Genomic DNA, 24,139 nt, shown 5'->3' with positions numbered 1-24,139 from the left:
AAGAGAGGTATCAATCCGCCAATGAACAAGCAGAATTGTTTACAAAGAGGAAGAAGACGAAGAAGCAATTACTAGTTGGCCACTTATGCTTTCTTCTTGCTTCATTTAAATTTAAAGCATAGGCATAGGGAATATGAAATAAAAAGATGAGGACTATCTAAGGTGGAACACCTTTACAGGTTAGAAAAATCAGGATAGGGTCTTGGAATCTTAGAAGTCCCACAGGCAAGAGAATGAAGTTGGTGGATCAGTATAGAAGAAATACAAACCAAAATAAAAAAGTTTCCGAACTACTAAAAAAATTAAAAAGCAGATAGACAAACAAGGTTTGTTTAATAGAATTATCAATACAGTTTCTTAGTATTCGTGTGCAAAACAAAGAACATGTTCAGAATTTAGTTAGAAGAAAGAATTTAATTAAAATTTAGTTCAGAACACAATGAAACTATGACACTACTCAGAATTCATCTTTCAACGAGTACTGGATTATGCAAAAGATGGAACAAAATAAATGGTAAACCCCATAAGATACGCTGACGACACAGGGCGGCGCAGAAAACCTGCAACTTCTGTTAAACAAAATAACCAAAAAAATTCGACGACTTCCGCAAGAAAATTAATACGACTGAACTGAAACCAAGATCATAGTCATAGCATAACCCCAAATTGCAGACAAACATAACTACCTACAAGAAGCTAATGAATAACAAACAACCTATACCCAGACCCAGATATAGAAACAGGAAACAGGGTAGAAATGACAAGAGCAACTTTCCTTAACATGAAAACTTTGCTAAACGACCAGTCTCAGAATAACAAGCAGTTAATTTCCCCAAAAAAGACAAAACGCATGGTTATAACAGCAAATCCAATAAGATGTAATTTGGAGCTAGAGGGTCAGATAATAGAACAAGTGATGGAGTTTAAGTATCTAGGCATCACACTATCTAGCAACGGAAGGCTCGAAACAGAAGTGGAAGATCAAGTGAATAGAGCAAACAGAGCCGCAGGTTGCCTGAATGACGCAATATGGAGAAATAAACATATCGGAAAAGAAATGAAAAGCAGAATTTACAAAACAGTCACCAGACCAATAATGACATACGCGGCAGAAACACGACACGACACAGAGAGGACAAAAAGATTGCTCGAAACAGCGGAGATGAAAACCCTCCGAAAAATCGATGGTAAGACTCTATGAAACAGAGCTAGAAGTACAGATATACGACGGAGATGCAAGGTGGACAACATTAATAATTGGGTAAGAAACAGAAGAATACAATGGAATGACCACATAAGCCGAATGACAACAAATAGAGTAGTCAGAACAGCGAGAGACAGTTCCCTAATAGGAAGACGATCAGTGGGAAGACCACGAAAACGATGGAACGACAACTTACTAGAGGCACATTGGAAAAGCAGACAGAGTCATGTCTATACAAAAAGAAGAAGAAGAAGTGTTTTCGTAAGGCTTGGGTCATACAGTTTTAATTGTACGTGTATGTAATGCGAATGAAAGATAAAAGATGGCCAAAACAGGCCTTAAACTATGTTCCATGGAATGAAGAGAAGGTAGAAGGTTACAGGAGAATCACAGGAATAACGAGAGATAGAACCTTAAATGAGGAGGAATGGGACGACCGAAAAGGGAGGAGATCGAAATGCGGGATGCGGCAGAGGCTGTAGGACCCCGTAGATAGATAGATAATGCTAATTCATGTTCAATAATAAAACAAAACATAAAAACAAAATATTGATAATTTTCACAAAATACGTGGAGGGAAAAGGAAGTGAAATACACTAATAAGTGATTCATTTAGAGGTACTTTTTTTGTTGGGTATTTGATGGGAAACCATGCATAAAACTTGTGTCTAAATCTTGACCCACTACTTTGTGCCGTGTAATTTGGGTTATGCCTGAATAATAAAGTTTTGCCACTTTAACCACTTTAAAAATTCACATATGATTCACATTGTAAGGCATGAATGAATCAAATATGTAGTACGTTTTTTGTAGATATATTTAAAAATGAAACTAAAAAGGTATTACTATAAAGAGTGATCTGTACCTATAACATAATATAACTGTGGCTATATGCTTGACTAAAATTAAACAACGATTAGATATAAAAAAAATCACAATTTTTATTAAATTTGGGAAAGTTTTAAGGTAATTTTTTTTCTTAATCATCCACCCTTTTTACACATTTCATATTTAACTTAGTATCAGGCTGATCAGCAGTATTTCCATCGATAAGTATTTAAATACTTTAGACTTTAGGGAGTATTAAGTACCTACTTGGTATTTAAATGCTCTGAAGTCTAAAGTAAATAAATATGTACCTACAAAAAAGTATTTATATTTTGAAATACGGCCCATCAGCTCTGATACCAAGTTAAAAATATGAAATGTGCAAAAAGGGTGAATGATTTTCATTTCATGCAAAAGGGTGAACGAAGAAAAAAATTTACCTAAGAACTTGAGTACATTTTTAGTATTTAAATACTTTCCCAAAATTTATGATACTTTCCCAAATTTACTAAAATGCGATTTTTTATATTTATCTAATCGTTGTTTTATTTGTAAATCAAACATAGCTACAGTTATAGCTAGGTACCTACAGATCACTCTTTATAGTATGTAATAACTCTTCAGTTTCATTTTTAAATACATCTACAAAAAAGGTACTATACATATTTTATGCATTCATGCTTTAAAATGTGAAATTTTTAAAGTGGTTAATATAGCAAAACTTTATTATTGATAGGCCCATTTCACCGATTAAAGTTCATATATGCAACCCAAATTACACGGCATAAAGTAGTGGGTAAGGATTTAGACACAAGTTGCGTGAATCGTGTCACTTGAGGTTGCGTTTTTGTTTAGTTTTGGTTGAGATTTCATCATGGAAAGACTTACTCCGGCACAGCAGCGTCTAGAAATTATTCAGGTGTATTACGAAAATAGGCGTTCTATGAGGCCTATCGTGCGCTTAGAGCAACTTATGGTCCACATAATCGGACTACCGAACGCACAATTCGCTATACCAGCAGTAAGTTTGAAACCCAGTTTTTATTATTGGATAAACCAAGACCAAATAGAACACATTCAACACGTACTGAAGAAAATATAGCGGCGGTAGCGAATAGTGTACGTAAAAATAATGAAGAATCGATTCGTCGCCGTTCTCAAGAGCTTGACTTGTCGTATTCAACAACTTGGCGTATTTTAAGGATCTTATAAACTAAACCATCACCGTTTCAGCCGATGAGCTCTTGATAAGCTTTCAGAAGATCCACTAATTTCGAAAAAAAAAATACGTGAGGCCCATTTTTGGCTTAATGGATACGTGAATAAACAAAATGGCCCGTATTTGGGTGATGAGCAACCCGAAGTGGTTCAAGAGTTGCCATTACACGTAGAAAAAACAGCTGTTTGGTATGGTTTATGGGCCGGTCGGTTCATATTTCTTTTAACCCGGGAGCAGTCGCGCTCACTTCTGTCACGTAAGTAGTCGCGCGTAGAGAAAAAAATCGCACAATACAAATTTAAATACGAATTTAAAACAAATTTCTAGTTTATAATATTTTTATTTATAGTCTTAAGAGCTAGTGAACCCTCCGACTAACGGTGTTCCTGTAAGGCTAGAAATTTGTATAGTGGTAATTCCTAGCACACCAAGGCTAAAAACCATGACCTGGCAGGCATCAGCCCTGCACGTGTATCTACCAGGTGAATCGAAAAGTGCATAGTTTAGGGGTAAAATAAACTTTCTCCTGTAAGGTTTAAATTTAAGTGTGTGTTTTTGAGTAAGTCATTTTAGAAGAAATGTGTACAATGACAGGCGATTCTGAACAGCATAAGACCTTGCCAGGCGAGGGGAAAGATTAGGGTTTTTTCCTAAAATTATTTTTCTTGTACCGAACAATTTTTTTTTAGGTTTTTTGAATCATTCCAAACAGAAAAGGTCTTTAGTGACTTTTCTCTTAGGTTAATAGTTTTTGACATATACGCGATTAAAAATTTAAAAATTGCGAAATCGGCCATTTTTAACCCTGAATCGAACATTTAACTGAAAATTTCAATGTTGCCAAGGTAGGTAGATATTCTTTAAACATCGATTGATGAAATCCCGAAGAGCTTTTTGCAATACAATATCGGAAACCCCACTGTATTATAAGTGAGGACGTTCGAGTTTGCATAAATTCATTATCTCGAGAATGGGCAAATTTCAACAGAAATCGTCAGACAGGTCGATTTTTATTTTTAAATTACGACTTTTTGGCATATATATAATACTAGTGATGTCATCCATCTGGGCGTGATGACGTAATCGATGATTTTTTTAAATAAGAGTAGGGGTCGTGTGATAGCTCATTTGCAAGGTTATTTAATTCTCTATTCAGTAATATAAACGTTAACATAATTATTTATACAGGGTGTGCAAAAAAATGTTCTTCTTTTTGTGTAAATTAATTTAATAAAAAAAAATTTTGTACACCCTGTATAAATAATTATGTTAATGTTTATATTACTGAATAGAGAATTAAATAATCTTTCAAATGGGCTATCACACAACACCTACTCTCATTAAAAAAAACCATCGATTACGTCATCACGCCCAGATGTATGACGTCAATAGTATGATATATGCCAAAAAGTCCTAATTTAAAAATAAAAATCGACCTATCTGAGGATTTCTCTTCAAATTTGCCCATTCTCGAGATTTTACATTTATGTAAACTCAAACGTCCCCACTTATAATACAGTGTCACGCCCGCTTGATTAGCAATTAAAAAACAAAGGGGTTTTCGATATTGTATTGCAAAAAGCTCTTCGGGATTTCATCAATCGATGTTTAAAGAATATCTACCTACCTTGGCAACATTGAAATTTTCAGTTAAATGTTTGATTCAGGGTTAAAAATGGCAGATTTCGCAATTTTTAAATTTTTAATCGCGTATATGTCAAAAACTATTAACCTAAGAGAAAAGTCACTAAAGGCCTTTTCTGTTTGGAATGATTCAAAAAATCTAAAAAAACTTTGTTCGATGCAAAAAAAATAATTTTAGGAAAACCCCTAATTTTTCCACTCGCCTGCTGCGAGGTCTTATGCTGTTCATAATCGCCTGTCCTATCATTGTACACATTTCTTCTAAATGCCTTACTCAAACACATACTTAAATTTAGTCCTTACAGGAGAAAGTTTATTTTAACCCTAAACTAGTCACTTTTCGATTCACCTGGTAGATACACGTGCAGGGCTAATGCCTGCCAGGTCATGGTTTTTAGCTTTGGTGTGCTATGAATTATCACTATACAAATTTCTAGCCTTACAGGAAGACCGTTAGTCGGAGGGTTCACTAGCTCTTAGACTATTACTTGTTATGTTAAAAATATCTATTTCTAACAATTTTAAAGCTAATTAGTTCTCACCAAAGCCATAAATTCCACAAAAAAAAAATAAAATGATAAAAGAAAATTTAAAAAAATTGCCACGCATTACTACGATCCTCCTCGAGGCACTTACGAGTGGAAAACAATGTTGCAAAATTGTTCATCAAGTTATCACGGAAAAGGATAAAATGTGAGATTTTTTCTAACGGCGCGACTGCTCCCGTGTTAAAATAGAGGCCAGCCAGAATGTTACTGTGAATGGAGACTTTTGTCGCGCTGTGATAATGGACTATTTGGTGCCTGAAATCGAAGCTCGTGATCTCGATGACATTTTGTTCCAACAAGATGGCGCCACCTGCTATCCGGCCTGTGAAACTGTGAAAGCATGGCTTTACTGCGAGAATCATTCGGTGAACAATTTATTTCAGGCCTCGGACCAGTGAATTGGCCACCTACATCCTGTGACATCACACCTGTAGACTTTTTCTTTTGGGGTTACCTAAATTCCAAAGTCTACATGAATAAACCGGATACGATTGAGGCATTGGAGGCCAATATTACTAGAGTCATTGGTCAAATACCCAATTGGAACTTCAGAATGAACCCTCCTCAGAACTTCAGAAAGAATGGTTATTTTTATTTGTATGATGATAAAGATTTTCAAATAAATTTCATTTTTTTCATTGTTTTTTGTTTTTGAAAAGAGTATTTCTAAATGAATCACCCAGGTATACATTGTCTCTATTAACATTATTTCTACTTTTATAACATAAAAGTCCCTACGCTATATAGTGGTAGAAAATCACGAGCGAAAAATGTAATTACAATAACGATGCATCAGTGCCCAACCGAGGCTTTAGAAATATGATAATTAATGTTTTTTGTGGAGGAAACAAACCGAAACAAGTTGATGACTTTAATGACCCCGGGATATGGACAAAAATGTAGCGGGACCAGCATATCCTGTGTTTAGTGTTCTGAGCATTTTTATATTTGTATAGAAAAATGCAGAACTGTAGTTTAATGTCCAAAAGCCAGTAAATAATAATAATAATGTTATTTATAAGGTGATACCAAAAAGGCGACATAATTTCCAGAGCTTCTGTAGTATAAAAATAATGAGGACTCCTTTTGGTATTCATTTATTCATTAAAATAAGTCTGAAATTCTAGAATGTTAACTTAGATTTAAATTGATAATTATTAGTCTAATTATTATTAGTACTGTCGCCAGGGGGGGGGTACAACGGCCTCCTTAATTCAGATGGACTTACCCAAGTTTTTTTATGTAAATAATGAATGGGTTGCATGTGTGAGTCCATACTATTGTAGTAAAGAAAAGAGAGACGTTCTCACAAACAATTTATTTTACAACTGACGACCGGTTTCGCTGTCTACAATATTCACAGCATCTTCACAGCATCTTCTTCTTTTTTTTATGTATTTTGACCCGTAGAACACGAATTTTTTGGGTAACAGTTCATCCGGATGTCGATAAGATTGTTATAAACAAAGAACTTGAGGAATTACATAGCAGCGATTTTTCACAAAACAAAACATTTTTTTGTATTTTTTGGGTAATTCTGAACAAAAAATGATCTTACAAGTTTTTTCGTAGGATGCATAGTTTTCGAGATAAACGTGGTTGAACTTTCAAAAAATCGAAAAAGTGCAATTTTTGAACACGAATAACTTTTGACTAAAAAATAAAAATAGCAATTCTGCTTACTGAATTTGAAAGTTCAAGTCAAATTCTATCGGTTTTGGTTATTTGCATTGCTAAAAATTAAGTTCTTTTTTGTTAAACAAAGCCATAAACACATTGTGTTTCCCGTGCCCAATGCTTGCATTTTAATGTAAGTACACTACGTAGAAATTGTCTGTATGCGCGCCTACTCATTCGATTTCAAATGAGAAAAGCATTGCGAACATCATTCAATCACTATGTCTTTATAGCTTTGTTTAACAATAAAAAAATAATTTTTAGCAATGAAAGTAATCAAAGCCGATAGAATTTGACTTGAACTTTCAAATGCGGTAAGCAGAATTGCTATTTTATTTTTCAATCAAAAGTTATTCGGGTTCAAAAATTGCAATTTTTCGATTTTTTGAAAGTTCAAACGCGTTTATGTCGAAAACTATGCATTTATGCATCCTACGAAAAAACTTGTAAAAACATTTTTTGCTTAGAATGACCCAATAAATACAAAAAAAAGTTTTGGTTTGCGAAAAATCGCTGTTATGTGATTCCTTAAGTTCTTTGTTTATAACAATCTTATCGACATCCGGATCGACTGTTACCCAAAAAATTCGTGTCCTACGGGTCAAATTACATAAAAAAACTTGGGTAAGTCCATCTGAATTAAGGAGGCCGTTGTACCCCCACTGGCGACAGGACTATATACAGTTTGTAGATATTAATAGAATCATCAAACAAGTGTTTTTTATATAAAAAATCTCACAGTTGTGAAAACACAAAAGTAACTGTGTTAAAGTTTAATAAGGTTCTGAAACTGAAATTGTTTTCTTGTGGCTTATCTAGCTTAAATATTGTGTTTATATGCGATTAAGCTACAATTCATTGAATTAAAATTACATTTTTGACTAACTAAAGTTTGACGTTTCGATTTCCACTCCGGTATGATTGAAGACGATGTGTCTCAGTTTCTTAATCCGCTATTGTTGGTATATTCTTGTTGTTCACTTTTTCTTTTGGTATTGACAATCAAAGGCTGCTACATTCTACTGATGAGTTTGCCACACATTATTCTTCATTGAGTAGAATGAGTCAAAGAAGCAGCCCTCATTCCACTCAATGAACAACAATATCGGATTAAGAAACTCTGAGACACATCGTCTTAAATCATACACAATACATAATGCAACACTCAAACACAATACACGAATAATCACCCATACCCAAACGTTTAAGCACATATAAACAATGCAAAAACACACATAATAATCATAATTTGAAATTATATACGGCAAAAAATCCATCAGTACATCTTTACAGCCAAAGCATGGCTGTTGCTTATGCCATCGCGGCCAAGTCAACTTTCAAATTTTTAAGAAAACATAACCTCGACAACAATTTGGCGGTTTGACTCTCTTTTCAATAAAATTTTACATAATCCTATTGAAAACGATTTCCGGAGTGGAAATCGAAACGTCAAACTTTAGTTAGTCAACAATGTAATTTTTATTACAATTAATGTGGCTTACTCCCATATAAAAACAATATTTGTGTTGAAGTTGTATAAAGACAATTGTCGCATTTTACAAGATATATTTATGGAATATATTACATCTCAATTGCAACAAAGTTTAGAATTGTTTATAACTACCAGCTTGTCGCCCGCCAGAAACGCATTGGTACAATGAATAAGCTTGCGTTGAGCAAAAAGGAAAAAGAGGTGAATGGGTTTTTAGATAGAATAGAGGCATTCGAAAGACTCCACACGAAACAGTCACAAGAGAACTAAATGAAAAAGGTGTAGAGTGTGACATCGAAGTGGATGGCAGAGTTACTACTCGTAGTACATAAGTGGTAGACATGACTGTTCAAAAGAGGAAGTTGTGTCCACACTCATGTATTATAGAGTCTAGTAGTAGATCAACTTGTGCTCGATTTGACATTTGACAAACGTCGAGATATTCTGTCAAGGATACGTCGGTAATAGGGACCGTTCAAGTATTACGTAACGCAGGTTGGGGGGGGGGTCAAAAATCTTCAAAAATTGCGTTACGTAATAGTTAAACGCCCATTACAGTGCGTTACGTAGGGGAGAGGGGGTTAAAATCTTCAAAAATCGTGTTACGTAATACTTGAACGCTCCCATAGTCACAATAATTGTGAAGGGAAAGCACATCATCTGTAACACAATTAAGAGAGGCTTACAAACACATAGTGCAATGAAAAGGAAACTCACCTTGTATACGTGTCGTATCAGGGTTAGCAATGGAGTGCCATGAGTCACTATCTCGAGCTTTGGAAGGTAATAACATAATCCTGAGGTGTGTTAATGGACACAATAGAAATAAAGGCAACCGCATTGCTGACCAACCAACTAGGAAGGCGACAAGCCTAAGGCTCTTAGGACCTGGTGATATTTTTGACTGGTCAACTACAAAAATCGTGGAAATTGCCAAATGTCATTCCCACACGCAAACCGTGAAAACATGGGAAGAACGGCAAGGTACCTCAAACCGCCAGCATCAAAGAAGTACTTGAGAATGACCAGGAAAAACCTATGCTTGACAATTGGTTTTTTAACTGGTCATTGTCAATTAATCAAACAACCCCACACAATGGGGCTAGTAGACACACCTGTATGCAGGAAGTGTGAACAAGAAGACGAAACAGTGGAGTATGTCATATGTGAATGTTCGGAGTTATCGTCAATACGAGAGTCCGCGTTCGGCGAGCCCTGGCCTACACCTGCTCACATAAGAGAGGTGCCCCCGGGTGACATAACCAACTTCCTAGAAATGGCAGGATGCACAATAAGCTAAGGACGACAGCTCATCCACAATGTGTCAATTGAGGTCTAAATGCTGTGGGACTTGACTCACCCTCCCTACTCTACAGATAGAGAGAGAGGGAGGAAACTCACCTTTTAAAATCATCACAATATAAATACTGTAGAGTTTTTGAAGATAAGTGGAAAACAAAGGATACATATGCAAAGGAGCAAAAACATTGCAGAAAAAAATCGGGAATGCAAACCAAAAATCCTGAGGTGGGTATCCAAAAGGCAGTAGAGATCGGTGGCGAAGACGGGACATGAGGGATAAGTGAGCATCAGTCATATGCAGTCTCGACTAGAGATATGTAAAGAAGTCAACATGCATCAGAAAAAAGGCAAATTGCCATGATGAAGTTAATTAAGAGTGTAATGTTTTCCAAACGTTTGTTTGATGTCAAAAGTCAGCCAACGTTATTAGATAATTCGGAAGCACGTGCTATGGCTACTGATTGAATTCTTAGCATACAAAATAAAATAACAAGTTATTTAAAAAAAACATTTCCGATGAACTGGCCTATAATAGATACCTTCGGTTCAGCCGAGTTCAAATATAAATATACACAATCCAGAACCGTAGGCGCCAAATCTCTAGGAGTGTCCAAATAGTAAAAATAACCTGTAACTACACATTGTAATACAACATAACGTTTCAGGTAGCTTGCAACAGAGTTTGTAGGATGTTTAATTATTTATTATTGGTCTCGGGGCCATTTGGCATAGCATTCAGCGCACAAGGAACGGCTCGCATGAATATGTAATAATTAATAATTTTGTCGAAAATTAATAGTTTCTCGTTGTTATTAATATCCATTGATCCAAAATTATTGTCATCATAGTGAGCTCTGAAGAACAGAGATAGCTATACAGCGCATGTCTATGTCTATCATTAATTCAGATATACATGTCAGTTTTCGTCAACTTTAACTATGTTCAGATATACTTGTCAGTTTATGTCAATTAGAATTTTCAAGTTTTAGTAACAAAAGTACTGTTAATGGTTTTCACGGATGAACGAAAGCGAGCTATGCTCGCGAGAAACGGAGAATGGATTTACTACAACCGAGATGCTTTTGAAAAATTTGTTGAAGAATTTCCCAATGTTATGGTTCATTATGACGTTTTTTGCAGAACTATTCGTCGCGTTGTAGATGTTTAAGAGGATCGGTACGTATTTTCGGCTGCAATGCTATTCAAATGGGTATTCATTTTTTTCGAATCCTGAGAAAACTAATAAGTATTTTTGAAAAATTTAAACGCAGAATGAAAGATTACGTTATTAGCGAGGGCCGAAAGTCCCTGAGAACTTCTATAATGTTTATTTTAATAAGTTACAGGGGTGAAAAACTAAGAGAAAATTTAGTGTGAATTTTAATTTCAAATATATCATTCAAAATAAACTTTTTATTTATTCTAAGGGACTTTCGGCCCTCGGTAATAATTTAGTCTTTCATTCTGCGTTTAAATTTTTCAAAAATATTTATTGGTTTTTTCAGGATTCGAAAAAAATGAACACAATGCCCTGGTAATATTTTCCAAATCTATCTTTGTCTTACAACGCACTCAGCCGAATATAATATTGTCAGCATATATTGTCAGTCAGACACTGACAATCAGTGACAATTTTAAATATTTGACATTGCATCGGGAATATGTTGAGTTATTAATTAAATATTATTGATATATAGTGTATTTGATAAATAATTGATTTAAGACGTGAACTTAATAAAAAGTTATTTATTGTGTATTATTTGTGGAAGATCCAAGCAGAGAATACATCAGGATAATATATTCTGTGATCCAAGTATTTTGTTGTTAAAGATGTTTAAAATTGTAAGCCTTCCATAACAATATATTATTAAAAAATCACTTTAACACTTTTCCTCTTTTCTCGATTGAGTATAAGTCTTTGTTGTACAAATAAATTATTACAATCACTGAATACATAGTGAAAAAATTATCACATTTATTAACTGAATTAATAATTTGCAATTATAAAAATAACAGTTATCCAAGAACATTCAAAACCCATCTCTTTAAATTAATGATGACATTTTCAAGTAGTGACATTCTAGTAATGTTTACATATCCATACGTGTGAATTTTACTACACGTAATTTGCCGTGTAAAGACAGAAAAAGTAGGGATACACGTAAAATATTTGCGAATTATGTACCCATAGCCTTAAAGAGAAATGTGCGATTTCTTTCTGTGGCCACTGTTGGAAATCCCATAAAATTGATTTGGTTACTTAAATAGTTCGAAATCATATCTCTTTTTTCCCTTGTCGACGCCTGTGTTGTTCCTTGTTCGCATGTTATCGAAATTCACATGTGTCGCGAAAGAAGAGGATCTGACGCTTACCACTTGTAATCCAAAAATTCTTCCCCTACAAGATAAGATGAGATGCATCCAAGGCTCGAGTGTGTAGAGACGTGTAATAGTTAACGAATTCGTTCGTTGTTTTTTCGATCGTGGTGTCTCCAGCCAGACGGGGTAAGCTTAACCTAAATTAAATTGCCTTTATTATCCTTTATTATATTTTGAATTATTTATGGAGCAACCAAAAATTATCATTTGTGTACAATGTATTGCACTTATGGAGAATTTCCATTTATCTCACCAATAGAAGCTATTAGAAGCAGAAGGGATAAATTTTATAAGCAGGTATTGTAATTAGTTTATTGTTTGTTTTGATTTTATTACTTGTTTCGTTCAATACCTGCTAGTAATCAAACAGCCACATTTAAAAAATTCGATTTCTAAAACTCCTGTAGCGGATTTGAAATAGCTTAGACAAAGAATCATATTGAAGAATTAAATAATACTCTGTGGGTCCTAAATAATGTTATAGACTCAACGAGAAGAAGAGTTACGTTATGTAGAGATGTTGGTGGTGGACATATACAGCATCTTCTTTGATTATTGTTACTTAAAATTTTGTTAATATTTTAAATTTTTGATTAGATAAGGTTCTGTGATAAAGGTTTTGGCTGAATTTTTATGTTTTACAACGTTAATCAACATTATGTAATTCATAAACCAGTGATACAAATTCAGATTAAAACAAGACGTACATAATTTTTTGCCCGTTAGTTATATTCAATAACTAAACTGTTTTTACATTTACACCGAATTCAAGATATAAAAAATGACAAGGGAACGAAGGATAAGAATGGTTTGGAACGTTGGTTGTTCTGAACGAATTTTTGAAGAAAAGAAAGGCAGAAGACCTGTATCAGAAATCGGAGGAGCTAAGGATCGGAGGAACTAAGGATTGGAGGAAATGGAAGGAGATAACCAAAGAACTGAAAGCTGCACTTTGGACTCCCATGTAATATAATGAAATATCCTAAAAAGAAAGAATAATAAAAAAGAAGTGAGTACTCACCCATGACCGTTGGGGAACCTTGTCGAACCGGGGGAGGTAGAATACGGGGAGGGAGCGTTGGTCTGCGGCGAGGCAGAGGACGGAATGGCGGCAGGTTCATAATATTCGGTGTTGAGGGTCCTGTCGTCTATCTTAAGTTCCGAGTTGTGGGCTTTGGACGCACTTTTGATGTCCATGAACGCCACCGTGCACGCCATCGTGATCTCGCCCCCCGTCTTCTCCTCAGTGCACCTGGGCAGCAACTTGACACTTTGCACGCGGCCATACCTATAACAAAAAGAAACCTATATAAGTATTTTCGTTTTATTTTGAAATCTACAACATAGACCTATTTATTTTTAAATTCTTGATAGAGTATGTTACTAACTGATTTCAAAAAAATGACTATCAAAATTATTGAAATGATATATTGAACTTTGCGTTACGGTTCTGCAACAAAGGTTCTTTGTGGTAATTCATTAAAACAATTTGTTATCAATCATAAGCATGTTTATTTCAGATTATAGATTCTACATAGTAAGTCAGTTTAGCCACGTATAGGCATTTCCACACTGTGATCTAAAAGATCTTTTCTATACATTTATTTTTGTGGCTTGTGGAACGGTTTTAGCCAATGAGAGCTTCTTTTGGGTCGAGGTCTTGCTTTAACTTGTCTTTGCTGAGCTTCATCAAGCAAAGCATCTGAACAATGGAAAGTAAGAACCATTTATTTTATATAAAGTATCGACACATTTCAAGAACAGTGATCTAACTACAAAGTACCTATATAGATCCTAGCGACAAACTCAGAGGTTCATAAGTGTCACCAGAAAACATAATCCAAACAATTTCCTAAGTTACATCCACAGAAAGTCTGGGCACATTGCCAAATAGAGGAAATTTAAGAGGAAATTTATGATATTGGAAGATGCGTCCGATATAACATTGATAGGGACAATGTTATGATAACGTCAAATAGAGTAAACATTATGGCGATAAGTTCATATATAAGCTCAGCTACAAATGACGAAAACTAAATGAGCTAGATCAGTCACAATTAATTATAGGGTAACAAAAGAGAGAGGAGATACCATTGGTGAGACATGGCATCATCTTCATATAGCCTCTGTTTGCGTTAACTGTCGACATAGGGTTTTACACTTATTTCTATCACGTGCTGTTGCAACCCAATTCGTCGAGATTCTCTTGATATCATCTGGCCATCCAGTGGCAGATCTGCCACGACTGCGTTCATCACTTCTTTACATCCATTCAAGAATCTTATATAGATAGATATTTATTTATTTATCATAATAGATAATACACAAAACAGAAACATTGCACTCCACACCTGAACAAATTACATAAGAATTGTCAAGGCAAGGAGCGCTGTATAATTATCATAAAGTATTACAAAAATTTTTACAAAAATTAAAAACATGAGACTAAACAAATAGAGAAATAAGCATTGTCAAATTAAATTAATCAGAAACATTCAATATATAAATAAAAAAAAAGAAAAAATTAAATAAAAATAAAAACACTGGAAGTACAACAAACATTGCCAATTGGTTTCTAGGTCTTAGTTTTAATATAATGGACTAATAATCTCTTAAAGATAGTTGCATTATGGCTATTTTTAATGTGATAAGGTATATTATTGAACTGTACAATTCCTTTATGAAACAAGCTTTTCATTGAACTGGACTTGTTGGTTGTTCTAACATAAAAATTTATTGAATTTGCAGCTCTAGTGCTATGCTCATGAACATTTGCTATCGGGACCAACTGACTGTTCAAATACTCAGGCAATAAATGGTTTACCATCTTAAATAAGAATGTCATAGATTGGACATACATAAAATGTTCAACTTTTAACCAATTTAAAGTTTTCAGCATATCTTGAATTCGAGTATATCGATTGCATCTCAATATTACTCGCATAGCCTTATTTTGGAGAATTTGAAGCCTGTCATAATTAGAACATCCTGTATAAATCAATGAACAACAATATAAAAAGTGAGGTAATATTAACGAATTATAAATTGTTAATTTAGTTTGAAATGTCAAAAATGGTGATACTCTTCGAAAAAAACCTATTTTTTTCCCTATCTTTCTGCAAATGTAATCAACATGTTTACTAAAAGTTAGTTCCCTATCCAATATGAATCCCAAATACTTTATTTCCTGAACCATTTCAATTTTTTCATTATTTAATTTAATGTGAACATCCAAACTTAAGAATTTCCTGAAAAGAGTATTATTACCAATAAACATGTATTTGGATTTTAACTCATTGACTTTCAATTTGTTTAACTTAAATCTTTCAGTTAATAAATGCAATTCACGATTCATCGTGTCCACTACATCAACAAAATCTTCCCCATAAAAATATATTAATGTGTCATCAGCAAAAAGATGAATTTTACATTTGCTTAATACGTTTCCCAAATCATTAATGTATAATATGAAAAGTAGAGGTCCAAGTATACTGCCTTGCGGCACACCAATATCATTTAACTGTGGATTTGCATTTCACTATTTAATTTAGTCCTTTGGTACCTATTTGACAGATAATTTTCCAGCCAATTAAAAACTGTCCCGTTAAAACCATATTTCTTTAATTTCAAAAGAAGTATATGACGATCTATTGTTTCAAATGCTCTTTTGAGATCTATAAAAACTGCGCATATACCGACCCCTGTCGTATCTAAAATACTTTTCATATCTGAGACAACTAACTGTAATGCGGTCTCACATGAATGAGAATTTCTAAATCCAGACTGGTAATTATACAGGATATTATTTGAAGTAATAAATTTAATCAGCTGATTGTACACCACAATTTCTAAAACTTTTTCACAAAATGGGAGCATATTTATTGGACGTAATTGATCAAGTTTATTAGTATTAGGAACTTTTGGAACAGGAACTATAGTTGATATTTTAAATTGCTTGGGCACCAGGCCCTTCTCTAAACTTATATTAATTAAATTTAATAAAGGATAACCTAACACATGAAATAGATTTTTGATAATATCAAGACCTACTTCATCCGTACTATTTTTTTTATATTGTAATTTGATTATATCATATAGTTGGTTTAGTGATATGCTCTCAAAAGTTTCAAAATTTACATCAGATGAAACAACTGTCTGCAAATTTAAATTAATATCACTATTTTGGTCAAAACTTACAATAATATCTTTAATACTATCAACATAATATTGATTTAATATGTTTGCCAAATTTACACTATATGTTACACCTTCATGTTCAAGACTTTGAAATTGTGATATAGTTTTATTAGTTCCTACTAACTGTTTGAGATGTTTCCACATTTGTTTAGAATTACCCCTATTTCTATCAATATTTGACTCATAAAATCTAATTTTAACTTGTTTTAAAATTCTAACACAGTTATTTCTTTCAATTTTATAGTTATTCCAATCTACGCAATCGTTTGTAAACAAAAATCTTTTATAAGCAATATTTTTATTCTTAACTGCCAATTTACAAGTGTTGTCAAACCATTTATTACCAAAGTTCTTAACTTCCACAGTTTTAACTGGTGACACTCTATTCAAAACATCTACGATATTATTGACGAAAGTATCAGTAACTTCATCGATGTTTACCGAAGAATATGCCCAATCTTTTTCAATCAACATGTTTACCATATTATCATATATTATTTTAGAACGAATTTGTTTTGTTTCAATGACTTCACTTTTAGTTACTTTATTATTGAGCACATGGACAATACAGTGATCAGATATTATGTAATTTTTTTCTACATGAGCAGTTAACGTATAGTCATTACTTATGACAAGATCAATCATAGATTTTGAATCTTTAAAAATTCTTGTATATTCATTTACAAGTTGCTGCATTCCATTATTTTCTATATATTCTTTCAATTTACTTTTACCCTGACAATTTTTATCATAATGTATGTTGAAATCTCCAGCAACGACTATACTACAACTACTATGTGATTCATAATAATCATCCATCCACTTGAAAAATACATCAATGAATTCACTTATACTACCACTTGGCGATCTATAAATACCCACTATTCCATAATATGATCCATTAATTACAACATCCAAAGACAAAACCCACAAACTCTTGTCAATAATAAATGTTTTGATATTATTGACTTTTATGTATTCTTTCGTATAAATTAGAACTCCTCCTGTATGACGACTACTAGAATTACAACGCGCCATTACATATTCAGGGATCTGTAGCTCAGAATCTGAAAAATCGCTAGTGATACAAGTTTCCGTTAAACATAAAATGTGTGGGTCATATACCTGAACATAAAGTTTGATTTCATCGCAATGTTTATAGTAACTTTCAGCATTAATACAAGAAAGAAGAAGATTATCTATACACTTTTTATTTGTGCGTGTAATATTTGAAGGCGTCTTTGATGGCTAGATATTATACCCTATTCTTTCTTTGGCTTTTAATAACTGTCTTTGATAACTACTACAATTTCTATCAAATACATTATGGTTATAATTAACATGTTTAAGTTTAAGAATTTCATTTGCATATTTACAGTTAACACAAGTAAAATTATCGTTAGTAATTCTGCACTCATCTTTTTTGTGTTGACCTCCACATAATGGACAAACATCCTGTGAAGTACATTTATCTGCAAAATGCCCAAACTTCCAGCACCGAAAACAACGAATAATATTTACGTGTTCAAAAAATCTGTAGCTATTCCATCCTATATGTATTTTTTCCTTTTCATTAACTAGATAATTAAATATATCTGCTGAAATTTCCACTATTACATTAAGTGCATTACGGTTATTAGTTTTCGATTTATATTTACGTAATATTTTAATGTAAGTTTCTATACCGTCAATCAAATTTTGTTTTTTAAAACTATCAACAAAGCTGTCAATATCTTCAATGTCTTTTTCGTGGACATTTATGATCTTGATCTTAGGTTTAGATATACTTGCAATTTTTATCTCATAATCTGCTCCAAGAACTTTTTCAGCATTAATTTTCAAATTATCCAAAGACTCCTTATTATTACAATGAATTGCAATCGACCCTTTAGCACAAGATTTAACATTTTCAACCGACACATTTATATCGACTGGACTAAATTTTTGTGCTAATACAGTTTTTGTTGTTAAACAATTTTGATTTTGATTTTTTGGTTTTATAATAAGTGGTTCGGTTTTTTTCGTTTTTACAACATCGCTCCATTGACGCTGACTGTTTGTTAGTGTACCATTATTTTCAATAAGATCAATTAACTTATAAGTTTTTTCCAATACTTCTTTTGTTTTCTTTTCATTAATTTGATATTCAGACTCGTTTTTGTTAAGTCTATTTTCAGCTACCGTAAAACAATTGCCACAAAACCACTTTAAATTAACACAATCTTGTTTAATTTTTAACACTTGATCTTTCACTTTAGCACAATGCAAATGATATGGTTTAATACATAAATCGCAAACGATATACTTATTATTTACAATAAAATTATCAGCACATTGGACACACGTCTGTATGCCCGGCGCCATTTTTGACTACTAGAGAGCTGTGGAAGAGTTTGCTATGGAACTCTAAGGACCTCACTGCCTTCTTTATGTATGAATAGAAAACAAAAAAGTTGTGACTGGCTAATTGACACCCAAGTCTATGCCATAAAACAAAAAAAACGCTCTGGCTTTAGTAAGGGTAAGAATTTCGGTTCCGCATGTAAGGACTGGTAAGGACCAATGGTTGAACACCATTGTTTTGACGATGATGGGCACGTCCGATTTGAAGACCTATCTTAATTTGCCATAGGTAGCCCAGCTCAGGGATTCTTTGTTGTAACTCACTCGACTGATTTCTCTGATGATTTTCACTTTATGCTCCAGATGTGTATATTTGGAATTGAGCTCAATTTCTTTTTGCCCGATCTTGATGTTGTCATTGGGTTCTAGGTTGGTCATAATTTTGGGTTAATTAATAATTTTCAGTTTTATTTTCCCTGTTGCTGCAATAAGTTCTTTTAACATATTTTTTCTTTCCTTAGGTCATCCGTCTGCAAATCGAAGGTATTGAAGTGTTCACCTTCAATGCTTATTTCTTTGTCCACCCAGCTCAGATTTTAAAAGCATATTCTAATACTGGTCTTGTGTTACTCCTCTTCTGATGTCGACTTTATTGGTGATCCCATGAAGGTTTATATTAGCTGTCGCATTTTCATATATTATGTTCTTGATGATGTTAGAATAGTGATAATCTACTCTGAATTGTTATGATGATTTTAAGATGACATCAATGTTCACTGTGTTCTCTGTGAAAGTACATATACAGTGCTAGTCAAAAGTCCGTACCCCCCCTCGTATCTTTTGAACGGTTATACCTATAATAGTGAAATTTGGAGGGAGAAAATAAACGGACGTAAGCTTCTTAACTAGTTATGACAGGTGACGTCATAGTGACAGATGACGTTACAGAGCCACTGTGACCGATAATTTTAAATGGGACCTTACGGCAAGTGATACCTCGTATGAAAGGTATTTAAAATACCTATTCAGTCATACTAATTTTGTTTGAGTTTAAGCAAATTTTGATGAATAAATGAAATAAATATAAAATTGTAGTTTCGCATTTAATTAATAAAAATTCAAAATTCCGCCTATGATTACTTGTCAAACAGGTTGACGTTGACGTAAAAACTACTAGAGAATTAAAAAACGTCAACTTTTTTGACAAAAAATCCATAGGCGGACATTTGAATTTTTATTAATTAAATTCGAAACTACAATATTATATTTATTTAATTTATTCACCAAAATCAAAATCAACTTAAACCCAAAAAAATTAGTATGACTGAATAGGTATTTTAAATACCTTTCAAACGAGGTATCACTTGCTATAAGGTCCCATTTAAAATTATCGGTCACAGTGGCTCTGTAACGTCATCTGTCACTATTACGTCACCTGTCATAACTAGTTAAGAAGCTTACGTCCGTTTATTTCCTCACTCCAAATTTCACTATTATAGGTAAACCGTTCAAAAGATACGAGGGGGGTACGGACTTTTGACTAGCACTGTATAAAATAAAGCCGGATTTATGTTAGGACGGAGCGTGTACGACACGGGCCGGGGAACAATAGACGGCGCACGTCCCCGTTGCCGCCCCGTCACGTTGTACTATAAACTAGCCAATGTCTTTCATATCACACGATTCTTTAACATGCCCCGTAAGACTGTGGCTTCCGCGTTCCGTCCACGTCTCGTCCTAAGATAAATCAGCCTTAAAACACCAAGGTCCTTGATATATTCGATGGTTTGTTCAATTAAGGTCTTCAGACATGGCAGATGATCATTTATACTATATCCTGACCAAAATCCAGCTTGTTCACGAGGTTAATGGAAATGTTCAGATGTTTTCTTTTTTGGAAAGTGTACGTATGTATATACCTATATGTGGGATTAATAATATGAAAATGTTGAAGTAACTTGAAAAATATGCAAATATCGACGAAAAATGAAACAAAGACTGAACTCTGTCAGAACCATGTGATATGGCCAATGGATGAAGTCACAAAAACATGTCCACAGAAAACAATGAAGTTTAAACTGGGATATTCCAATTTCAAAATTAGATGTTTACACCATTAGATGATTGGAACGTATTATTTATTGTCGCAGTAACATAAAAATGTAGGAAAACTATTTATAGACTGATGAAAATGAAACTATGTATATCATTCCATACAATACCTGAAATATTAATTGCTTTCTGAAATATTAATTTCATATACAGGAATAGGATCTGAGTGGAATAGGACCTGACTGAGTGACTTTTACAAACATTGACAAAATACATCATAAAAGGTAGTAATAAGAAAAAAAAAGATTACATAGAAAAGACTGCGATACATTAGAAGCAAAAGAAGAATCTTGCGCAAAATTGGATATTTCTGCACCAAGTTTCCGATTTTTTATCATTCTGTTATTCAAATAGCCAGTGACTTTAACAAAATAAAAATCCTACACACGGTGTAGCTTTCATATTTTTTATTTACAACTCAAGTTGCAGACATCCGTACATGCATAAACTCAACTCCAGTGTCATAAACATAAAACATTACAACAATTCATGTATGGTATGGCATAATTTAGAATAGAAGTGAAATCTACACATGGCAACTGGACTGGTTCAATGTAGGGTACGAATGGAATCGGTCCAAAGATCCACTAAATTCGTTAGAAGAAGACGGAACATCCCGAGAATACATTATTTTTCGAACAGCCAACTCACGTCGACCATAACTGGTTCGTGAATGGAGTTGGACGGTAGATTATGGAACTGTTACTTTTTAACACGTACGTGGGTGACAGTGAATTCTATATACAATGTATTTATTGTATGTTTATTTTGGACCTAAAAAGCATCATTCCATCTCTTGTGGAAATGAAAACATTTTTCTCTTATATTTCTGTATCACAATAGTTACCTGCTTATTCTACTCATTTTGTCCAAAATATGGTCTGCAAATTTTAATTTATGTTTTACCAGTTACTCTGTGTCGTCTCTGTTCAAATTTTATGTTGAACATACGAAACAATTCGTGGAAGACGACTTACAAGTACATATTAAGAGTACGAAATTGGAAAACCAAGGCGAAAGATAGGAAGGCGTGGAAGCTGATTCTAGAACAGGTCAAGGCCCAAGACCCACCATGGGTTCTAGAGCCAATGATGATGATGAAATTATGTATTGCAAATACGTATTAAATGATCCCAATCTGGGAACTGCAGATAAAAGGACTGGCTCTCGTCAACTTAAGAACAATATTAGTTACATATAAAATGTACATTTTGTAATACCTTGTGAACTCTCAAAAGATCTTATTTGCAATGTTCATATTGATCATGCAACCAGTAGAGTCGCTCTGCTGGCTTTGAGCTTTAAGGCTAAACGTTATACAATAATGAGCGCGCTAATAACCGGTCAAATAACGCAAAAGATGGAAAACATATTAAGTTGTAAGATAAAAAGAAATGAAACTAGTGTGGGAAAGGACATCGCACACATCTTATGGAAAATATAATGTCACTCAAATTCAATAAAATTTATACGAATAGATTCGTTTTAAATTAACGGTCAAATCTTATCATTGCGCCAACTCTATATTTTCAATAATAAGAGCAGAAATTGATATAAATAAATCTGAAATCAAATGGGTACGTACAGCTGGTTCCAAAAAAAACTGATACGACTCTTAAAGCGTATTTTGTAGAAAATTGAGCAGTGTATTTTGAAGGGTAAATAATTATTATTTACATTCTGTCACTGTCACTGCCAAATCTTAAAATTTGTCACATAACTTATTCTGTTCAACGTCAAAAAATGGCTGTTTGTTTGTTTATTTTATTATTTGTCTGTCATAATAAATATAATATAATGTCAGATCAATCATACACTGCTCAAAATGATCAAATCTTACTAAGAGTCGTATCAGTTTTTTTAGGAACTAGCTGTACATAAGTTAGAGAGAGAAAAAATATTTTAAAATACCCAAATTGTCGGTACTCCATAAATCAGCGGATTAGTTTCACTAATCCGCTTAGGCCCAGCGGGGTTTAAGCTCTTTTGAATAGCACCCAGAGCAATAGTGATTGTAACTGACACTTTTACTGACTCCAAAAATGTGATTTCGATAAACTTTAATTGCAATTTGCGCCGTAATTAATCATAATTAAGAGTTGGCGCAATGATAAGATTTGACCGTTAATTTAAAACGAATCTATTCGTATAAATTTTATTGAATTTGAGTGACATTATATTTTCCATAAGATGTGTGCGATGTCCTTTAGCGATAAAAACCTATACATTTACATTCTAGTTATTGTTTCCCATCTTTAGACGGATCAGAGGAGTATGTCAACTAAAACTGTCACTGTCACAGTGGCAGTTGCCAAACTCGTGCGATACGTCTAAAGGTGGGAAACAATAAACAGAATGTAAATTTATAAGTTTTTATCGCTAAATTTCCCACGTCCACTAGTTTCATTTCTTTTTATCTCACAACTTACTATGTTTTCCATTTTTTGCGTTATTTTGCCGGTTATTAGCGCGCTCATCACTGTATAAAAGTATCTAAAAATCTCGTATTCCAACCAGAAAAGAATATATTGCGTTGTTTTTAGATGTTATTCAAGAGATTTGTACTTATTGGGATATCTATAAGTTTATACTTACGAGTATTTAAAGAAGTAATCGGCTTCGGAAGTTTTGCCAAGTGTAATATACTTAAATAGTAATAGTAAAATAATTTGTTCAATTTTTATCTTCGAAGAACGATTTCTAAATAGGAATTTCTGGAAATCGAAGAGTCAAAATAAAGTATTTTCATTGAAAATTGTGAATTATTTCCCACTAAAAAGAGTAGATATCAATAATTCGCAAGTGTTGGGAATTATAAATCATAGGTAAGGAGTTATACATTTGTTAAATAATATCAGGTCTCTAGACTAAGACTTCGTTTTTCAATAAGTAGCTTACTTATATATATTTGATGAATGATTCCATCTGATTTCATTGAGCCAAATCTGATTCGACTGTTTATTTTTGCCGTCTGATTTTCCTCGTTAAGGCTATGGGAACATAATTAGCAAATATTTTACGTGTATCCCTACTTTTTCTGTCTTTACACGGCAAATTACGTGTAGTAAAATTCACACTGGTATGGATATGGAAACATTACTAGAATGTCATTCTACTTGAAAATGTCATCATTAATTTAAAGAGATGGGTTTTGAATGTTCTTGGATAACTGTTATTTTTATAATTGCAAATTA

General features: G+C 33.4%; 1 protein-coding gene across 3 annotated transcripts in view; it reads right to left on the bottom strand.

Annotated features, from left to right (window-relative positions):
• LOC114326422 (protein split ends) overlaps positions 1-24,139 on the bottom strand; it is a 507,603-nt gene that overhangs the window by 134,785 nt on the left and 348,679 nt on the right. For all 3 annotated transcript variants that reach the window (XM_050647093.1, XM_050647097.1, XM_050647099.1), the window contains exon 2: positions 13,315-13,581. In XM_050647093.1, the coding sequence (XP_050503050.1) occupies positions 13,315-13,581 (267 nt within the window). The remainder of the gene's footprint in view (positions 1-13,314; positions 13,582-24,139) is intronic.

The sequence above is a fragment of the Diabrotica virgifera genome, chromosome 1, assembly GCF_917563875.1.
Source record: "Diabrotica virgifera virgifera chromosome 1, PGI_DIABVI_V3a".
NCBI classification, from domain to species: Eukaryota; Metazoa; Arthropoda; class Insecta; order Coleoptera; family Chrysomelidae; genus Diabrotica; species Diabrotica virgifera.
Note: the sequence above shows the minus strand (reverse complement) of the source record. Positions and strands in the feature narration are given on the sequence as shown.